The 8,832-nt window shown below is 44.9% G+C and overlaps 1 protein-coding gene and 1 long non-coding RNA gene across 2 annotated transcripts; one reads left to right on the forward strand and one right to left on the reverse strand.

The window, feature by feature from the left end:
• Positions 1-2,775: 2,775 nt before the first annotated feature.
• Positions 2,776-3,921, reverse strand: LOC136460572 (uncharacterized). Its single transcript, XM_066460224.1, has 4 exons — positions 3,917-3,921; positions 3,474-3,843; positions 3,081-3,233; positions 2,776-2,964 (listed from the first exon to the last, which is right to left on the reverse strand). The coding sequence occupies exons 1-4, from the start codon at positions 3,919-3,921 to the stop codon at positions 2,776-2,778; spliced, it is 717 nt and encodes a 238-aa protein (XP_066316321.1).
• A 3,386-nt stretch (positions 3,922-7,307) lies between these two features.
• On the forward strand, positions 7,308-7,717 carry LOC136461465 (uncharacterized). Its single transcript, XR_010760333.1, has 3 exons — positions 7,308-7,390; positions 7,497-7,581; positions 7,665-7,717. It is a non-coding gene; the product is annotated as an uncharacterized lncRNA (long non-coding RNA).
• Positions 7,718-8,832: the final 1,115 nt, after the last annotated feature.

The following is an 8,832-nucleotide window of genomic DNA, read 5'->3' on the forward strand; positions in this document are numbered from 1 at the left end:
CAACCACCGCCCCCGCCCCATCCACCGCCGTTCCCCAGGCCGCGACGGCGGCTAGGGTTTGGGAGCGCTCGCCCGCGGCCGGCTGCACGGCCAGCTGACTCGTCCTTGTGGAGCATAGGGGAGGAGGGTGGTTGCGGGGAGGAAGGTGGCGGTCGCCGCCGTGCAGTTCGCCTGCACCGACGTCGAGGCGGAGAACGTCGCCACCGCCGAGTGGTATGCTATTGCCCGCCCGCTCTCATTTTAGATGATAAATTGAGTTGTGATCTACATCAATTATTGCCAAAATGGGCTTTTGTGAAATCATTAAATGTAAAATCCACATGTCATACAAATTGAGTCCATGCTTCGCTTCAGTTACTATGGCACAACAATATTAGAGCATCTATAAATAATATTACTTAAAACTCATCTTCAAAGCAGCTCTCATCTCCCTCCCATGTTTTTTGAGTTCTAAAAACTGGGTCCCTCATTTTTCTGAAAAAAAGACACTCAAAAGAGTGCTTTATATCAGGAAATCCCATCCACGGAACCCAAAATATTTATCCAATTATCCTAGAAATTAAAACCCCACACTGCCACTGTCCAAGCTACGCAGGTCACACTGAAGTCATACAGTTGGAAGTCTATTCCCTTTCTGTTGTGGCAGCCATTTTTCAGTTCAACAAAGAAGACACATCTCACCGATTCCCTGGAGGTTAACAACTGGTTGATCCATCAACAGCAAGATCACCCTTTAGCCTCTTCAAACTAATGCTTGTACAAACACGAAAAGGCATAATAAATACTGATAGGTTTGATATGATATAAAGAGAAACATTCAATTTCTTTGAGAAAGGAATTTGCATTGGACGCATCGAACGTGTGGACTCTGAGCAGGGACTAGCCATAGGATTACACAATCAATTTTGTTTTTGCATTTAAATTGAAGAAAAAAAGACAAACATCACGCAGAATACCAGTAGATAAAGTTTTTGGGCCAATAATGATTGCAGGATACATGTCTTTTCGCAAAGTGAAATTTGTATCATTGATAGGAACAACTTTGCTATAATTCCTAAAGGAAACTACTACAGCAGAACCACTCTCCAGCTAAGGATAGCTCGAGAGCCCACCACTGTAAAAAAGAAAGAAAATATCCTCCCCGCTCCCGCACCAGCACCTTATTTCTTTGTCGGGAGGCATCGACATCCATCCCCGCTCGCTGTCATGTCCTAGTGCCCCCGGCCCATGGCTGCCGCCACCCATTGGTTTTGGCGACCGCGAGCAACCACAGCATGTGAAGCCTCATCATCAATGCCCTCGCTGCCACCACCTCCGGCCTGACTTTGGCAGTGCCGTCAGCCCATCACCGCAAGAGCCACCACCCGGCGTTCGACACACACTCCACCACCACGGTCAATCCGTGTGCCTCCTAGGAATCCCTCTAGACCTAGGCCCTGCTTAGTTGCACCCCAAAATGTCAATTTTTTTAAGATTTTTTGTCACATCGACTCTTTAGATGCATGCATGAAGCATTAAATATAAATAAAAAATAAAACTAATTACACAGTTTAGACAAAATCCACGAGATGAATCTTTTAAACCTAATTAGACTATGATTAGACACTAATTATCAAATAACAACGAAAACGCTACAGTAGCGTTTTACGAAAAATTTTGACATCCAAACTGGCCCCTAGAAGCCAAAGATCCCTCCCCAACTCAGAACCGGAGTTGGTTGTCATCGGAGCGCCGCGGATGTGGATTTTAGAAGTTTGATTCGTACACATCCCTATTTCAATTCTTACTTGATTCCATTCTTACTTCCCTCATCACCTCTCATTTATTCCATTGGAGGAATTTTTTTTGGTTCCGATTTGTCCTTTTCTTAATTGGAGGGCCCTTGAATTAGGCTTAACTGGAAGGCCTCTTGATTTAGATACCATTCCTATATGGCACTTTCACCTAGGCCAACATGCAACTTTCCTTTAATTAACTAGAACATGAACAAATTTTATGTTTCATAAGCAGCCCTGTGTGGGTATCACACCATTTGTACATTTCCCCTGATTCACATCTACCAAAACAAAAGTGTCTCAAACTTACTGTTTAATGGAAACCTATTTACAGAAACCATGCATCTACTGAAGATATGCTGATCTCTAGCATTAGTGAATGGTGAAGATTTTTTTAGTGGCAAATATCACCACCATCAGATGAACAAAACAATAGTACCTCAAAGCAGTACTAAAATAGTTAATCAGAACAAACACCATGGAGAGTGTAAAGCATCTAGTGAGTAAAAGCAGCATGGCACAAAAGAAATCGAACCTAGAAGTCCACAGTTCTAGAAGGAACTGATAAGCAGAAGAAGTGGGCAATATATGCAATCAGCGTTACAACAAGCAGGGAGAAGAGTGCATGCTAAACTGGACACTAAAATAAGGACACCACTTATTGCAATAGCCGGGCAGTTAATGGGAACTAGAAGAGCAAATATAAAAGATTGAGCGTAGCAGACAGTAACTAAAAACTACATAGCTAGGCAACATGAGAGTGAGGCTGAACATTTACCACTTCACTGTCTAGTCTATGATGCATTTTTAAGCTTAGAGAAATGTTTAGAGTAGAAATTTTTGGTTTGAGCATCAAAACAACATGAACATTTGCAGGGAGTTCAACGTTCTCATTTTCAACTTACACAATCATTTCACTGCTTTCTGTAAGATAAGTAGGAGATATAGTAATTAGTAATACATAAGCATTCTAAATTTCAATATCTAACTTACATTTGGATCAGCCATCCATCTCCATGATATTGATTATATCAGAAGTTATGCCATAGGCATTCAAGATATCCACAAATTTGTGAACATTTTCAGCAATCTTTTGGCATCTGACTTCGACTAATTTAAGGTGCTCAGACAGAGCAATTTTTTCAATTGAACTACAACTTTCTCTCATTTCCACATTATAGTTAAGCCCCTGTAGCAGATCAAAGTAGTATTTTAGATCAAGCAGTCATGCAACACTGCTTCAGAAAGATATCAACCAAAATTAGATGCATACGTGTCACAAAAAATTGAAGAGTGAGCTTATACATTAAGTTGAAGAGTGATCTTCTCTAGGATCGGCGCATGCTGGAGGAAACAAATTAGTGCATCGAGTTCACAGGCCACAGCCCACCCATTGAGCACCAAAGTCTTTAAGTTGCTAAATATGGGGCACAATTTCATATCTCGCTTGAAAATGGCCTGGGTAGTGTAAGAAAAAAAGTTTAGATAGGTGAATTCAACTTAGGAGATCGAGATAGTACATAAAATTGAAATACTATGCCCAAACACATATAAACTAGCCATATGATAAAGTACAACATCACTTGAATGTGTCTCAGTTTTAGGTTTATGAAAATGTGATGGAAGACAAACATGCTGCATACAAGTGCCAATGACCCTTAACAGCTAGGAGTAAGGTACAAGTATATTCAAACATACCACTGCACGATTCTGAATGTAGACTGAATGAACTGCCAGCTCCAAATTTTTAGCATTGGACAAGCCTCTAAGAAGCACACACTTGGCACTCCTGTCATTATTACCATAGCAATCAACACATGTATCATGAGCACAATGTTCAAAGTTGCTGTGCCAACAGCGATCCCTACAGTACTGATCAAGTCTGATATATGCTTTCACTAGCAGCACTGCACTTGGAAAGTAAGGAAGCCTGCCAAAACGCACGTCCAGTAGAAGTGATGATAGATTTGGTGCCAAAATCTGAGTGCATATATCACCAGAAAACTCACAATTCTTGACACTTAGACGACTTAGTGATTGGGAAGATATCTTGTGGACCCAAATTTTGCTGCGTGCTAGCTGTTACTCACCGATCCCATTGCAGTTTTTTTTTTCTTCTGTTCATCTTGTTTGAGTCATACAGCATATGCAGTGGGCTAGTCCTGCTTTCTCTTTGTTTGACTACTACTACTACAAGTACTACTACTGCTAGTACTACTACAAGTACTACTATTACTAGTACTAGTACTACTGCTTGTACTACTAGTACAACTACTTCTACCACTAGTACTACTACTTATACTACTTTTTTTCTTGCATCTCTTAGAACAAGGCATGAAATGTCATGAACATCAAAGAGTGCATCCCGATGCCCTGTGAATGATGAGCAGCCATCCCATGGAGAGCAAGAACTAGATGACCAGCTTACTCAGGAGCAGTTCGATAACGAGTTAGAAAAGGGTCTAGAAGTGATGCTTACTTAGAAGGACCTTGTCGATGATGAGGATCCAGTGGGGGGAGCCCAGGGAAGAGAAGGCGGAGAGGATAAGGATTACGACACTTCATCAGGGGGATATGTAAGTCCCGAGGATCCTTTCCCACGAGAACCCAGACGGAGGCCAACGGAGGACGAGTTGGACAAGGATTTTGATCCGAACGACGAGGTACGGATAAAGCCTTAGTAGCTTATAAATTTGGCTAATGCTATGGCTATATGTTACCTCTGCTAACACTTTTGACCTGCCCTATACACAGGTCGTCCCTACTCAACCTCTGAAAAGACGACGTCGGCCTCCGGCTCGTCTTGCCGGACAATACGTAGCGGGGCAAAGGAGATCAGAGGAAGGAGCCACAGATACTCACAATGAGGCCTCCGCTCCACAACCTCAGGACACAACCACGACTGAGACTGCCCAGCCAAAGAGGAAATGAGGGGGGGGGGATTAGAAAGCCAAACCAATATCATGACAAGGCATGCTATGTGATAACAGAGGTCGGGCCAGACGGGCAGATCCTTGAGCCATATACATATAGGGCGAAATTCCATAATCACATCGGGTTTGTAGTTAGAGAAAAGTTGAACCCAGCTATCCATGGCTAGAATCTTGTACCTATGAGCCAAAAGGTAGACCTATGGGAGAAGCTGAAGCAGAACTTCAGGTTTCCGGAGGGAACACACGAGTTGGTACAAGAAAATGCTTTTAAGATAATGGGGCAGAGCTTCCAACGTTGGCGGTCGGATCTAAACAAGAACTTTATCCAACAGAAGTTAACTCCTTTCCACGAGTATGGCAACATAACTCCTAGTTAATGGGAGGAGCTCGTGGCTGAGAAGACTTCAGAGGCATCATTGGCCCTCAATGCCCGTAACAGCGAGCAGGCGAAGAAGAACCAACACTACCCTCGTCTAGGCCCCAGTGGCTACGCTGGCAAGCAAGAGGTCTTTAGGAAGATGGACGTAGAGGCCAAAGCTGCCGGGAATATGGAAGTGCTGAAGTTGAAGCCATGCCTCAAACAGTGGATATACGCGAGGAGTGTGGATTCATCCGGTAGTAGCCTCAAGTTTGCTAAGCCAGAGACCGGAGAGGTAGTATCAAAGATACTGAAACTTGCTGAAGACAAGGAGAAGGGTGCATTCAACCCTTCTAGAGAGAGGAATGAGCTTACCATTGCCTTGGGAAACCCCAAGCACACAGGATGCACCAGGGGGCTAGAGAAGAGGATATCATGGAAGCACGGATTCGTAGAGGAGAGGCACATGTACAAGAAATATGGTAGAGACCGAGAGTCTAATCTTGAGCGCCAAGTGAAGGCTCTAGTTGAAAAGATGTTGGTGGAGAAAGGACTATCTACGATGGAGCCACAGACACTAATGGGGCCGCCCGGAGAATTGGCGGTAGTTGGCAGCCCTCCGGATGTTCCCAGCAGTCAAAGTTCCAATGCAACCGGAACCCCCGTCGATCGCATACGGGCGCCAACCAGTTGCAAATTGGTGGTTCCAATGGGCAGGCAAAATGTGATCATTGAGGTGGCAACGGGCGTGGCACATCCTCCAGGCGGCACGTGGCACAATAGGGACATCCTGTAGGACTACACTCGGGTCGAGGTGCATACCGTGAAGCCCGAGTTCATGACTTGGAAGATAGAACACCCTACTCCCGAGGGGCTCGTGTTACTCGGAGACGTCATGAACCAGTTCATCCTCTGGCATAGACGGGACATTGTATTGACCGAGTCTTCGCCAACTCCGACTGAAGTTCATCCTCTGGAGCGACCTATCGAGGACGGGGAGGTATACTCACCGGCCCATGACCATGACCACCACACGCTAGAGACTTCTCCACCGCGTACCGAGCAAGGGCATGATGACATGCCACATCCTTCTCCACCTCATACCGAGCATGGGCATGATGACATGCCACGTCCTTCTCCAGCTCGTACCGAGCAAAGGCATGATGAGATGCAACATCCTTCTCAACAAGCGCAGCCGATACATGAACAACAAGTGTCTCATGAACATCAATTGCCTCGTGAACAGCCGATACGTGAAGAACAAGTGGCCCCTAGAGTAGGTGATGCACAAGTTGACAAGGACGTGCCTGAATGGGAAGCTCGAAACAAAATCCCAATCAAGATAAGGCCATCATATGTGGGCATTAATGACGTCTCATCGGTGCACAAGTGGATGGCCCATGACCAGTTCAAGCCTAAGAACCAAGTAAAATAATTCAGAGCACCAGCTTCTGAGGAGGGCACCACTAGCAAACTACACAAGGGGTTTAACAAGTATCTAGCTGTTGATAACCTCAAATGGTCAAATGATTGCCCGGATAAATATGAAAAAGGCAAGAACTTCCTACCAGACTGAGTCATACAGTGCTTGTCACGTGGAATGAGAAAGTTCCACGATTGGTACTTGCATGCTCAGATAATAGAACTAGAAATCTTACAAGCATGGATCCCTGTCGGCACATTTGGAGCCCCAGGTGGGCAAATTGATGTTGAGTTTAAGGATATCCAGGCATGCTTCCACCTTGGACGAAAGGAAATGAATCTAATTCGCATGTGGTGCCTATAAGTCCTTGCCCTCTCGATATGATATGAATGTAATCTTTTAATTTTGTTGTAACTAACCCGTGCCGTGATTTGTAGAACACAAGCGGACTTTGTGAGAAAGAGGTCAGCTTTGAAACACGGGTATATAGACCCTTCACCTATAGCATCAACAAATTTTAATTACCCTAAAGAGTGGAAACTAGATTGCAAAGAACTAGGAGGTGGAAAGACACTTAAGGAGAAAGAGGACATCAGGAACAAGAAAATATTGGAAGAGTCCCTCAAGGTTGCGGCATATATTGCCCTATGTTTTAAAAATCTCCAACAACACGATAATATATGGATACCATACCACTTCAAGTAAGTTCGACTGTATACTTAGCTTTGTTCAATATACTTTGTTCAATGCAAAAGAGCTTATGTGTTCCTTCTATGACTAAATTCATGCATCGATCACTAGATTTGCATAGGCGTAGGCTCTCACATAGCATGGCATGGGTCTTTGATTCAGCGGATTTCCCAGTCGAGACATACAAAGACTTCATAGCGATTGTCAAGACGTATACATATCGACAATCCTTATTTTAGCTACTATGTTTGTATACATACTTGTAAGGTTCAATGTGGGATACTAACAAGTTGCATTTGCTAAAACCATTGGAACAGGGCATTCAGGCACTATGTCCAGGAACATAAGGGGAGGCATCATCCAAATAGGAAGGAAAAGTTGTATGTCAAAACTCTATGTGCGGTAAGTGTTATTTACTTTGGTACTCCATATATTATATGTCTGTCAATAGCATTACTTAACATCTCCATATGCAAAACACACAGTGCCCCAAGCAGAAGCCTGGGAGTCTACATTGTGGATACTACACATGTATTATGATGAGTACCATCAGTGGCTACAATAGAAACCCCAATCTGGTAAGTTTGAACCTCTTCGCTCGTAGTATGAAAAGTTCACATATGTTGTGATATAGTAAACCTAAACTTGTTCTCTTGTAGTTGGAGAAAGATAAAGACACGAGAAGGAGAGCGAGAAGAAGAGGGACACGCCCTCAAAGTGCAACGTCCCATGTACTTCATTAACGAGGTCCTATCCCATTCCAAGACACGCTACCCCCAAATCCAGAAGCTCCTGTACGCCGTCCTTATCGCCAAAAGGAAGCTGCACCACTACATCGAGTCACATCCGGTGATGGTTGTGACATCCTTCCCCCTCGGTGAGGTCGTCCAAAACCAGGATGTCATAGGAAGAATCACGAAGTGGGCACTCGAGCTGATGGGTCAAGGCATTTCGTATGCCTCCTAGACGGCCATCATGTCCCAAGTGCTGGCTGATTTCATTACAAAGTGGACCGAGGTCCAAATGCCACTAGCGATCATCGACAAAGAGTACTGGGCGATGCACTTTCATGGATCGCTAATGAAGAAAGGCGCTGACGCAGGACTGGTCTTTGTTTTGCCCCTCAAGGTACGCATGAGGTACATGGTTCGCCTCCATTTCCCCTCCTCCAACAATGTGGCCGAGTATGAGGCACTCATCAACAGCTTACGCATCGCCATCGAGTTGGGTATCCGACGGCTTGACATCCCGAGTGACTCCTAGCTGGTCATTGACCAAGTCATGAAGGAATCAAGCTGCCACAATGCCAAGATGGTTGCGTATTGCCAAGAAGTCCGCCAGCTGGAGGACAAGTTCGATGGTTTCAAGCTCAATCACATACCAAGGCATCTCAATGTGGTGGCCGACGCACTAGCGAAAGCAGTGCCCGACCGAGAGCCGGTGCCAATGAGCATCTTTGCCAACGATCAGCATAAGCCCTTGGTCTGCTACGAGGAGCTAGAACAAGCCGGTGATGGGTCACCTGCCCTGGGCTCGAGGGCTAACTAGCCATCGGCTCCATCCAACCTCGAGGTCATGGAGCTGGACGAGGATCCAGCGATAGAGCCTGACCCTCTGGCCGATTGGAGGATGCCTTACCTCGATTACCTCCTC

The sequence above is a fragment of the Miscanthus floridulus genome, chromosome 6 (assembly GCF_019320115.1).
Source record: "Miscanthus floridulus cultivar M001 chromosome 6, ASM1932011v1, whole genome shotgun sequence".
NCBI classification, from domain to species: Eukaryota; Viridiplantae; Streptophyta; class Magnoliopsida; order Poales; family Poaceae; genus Miscanthus; species Miscanthus floridulus.

Coding starts and splice junctions, on each gene's coding strand:
- LOC136460572 (XM_066460224.1), bottom strand. Junction 3,234..3,473: donor ACATTCAGAATCGTGCAGTG/GTATGTTTGAAT, acceptor TACACTACCCAG/GCCATTTTCAAGCGAGATAT. Junction 2,965..3,080: donor AGATCACTCTTCAACTTAAT/GTATAAGCTCAC, acceptor GATCTGCTACAG/GGGCTTAACTATAATGTGGA.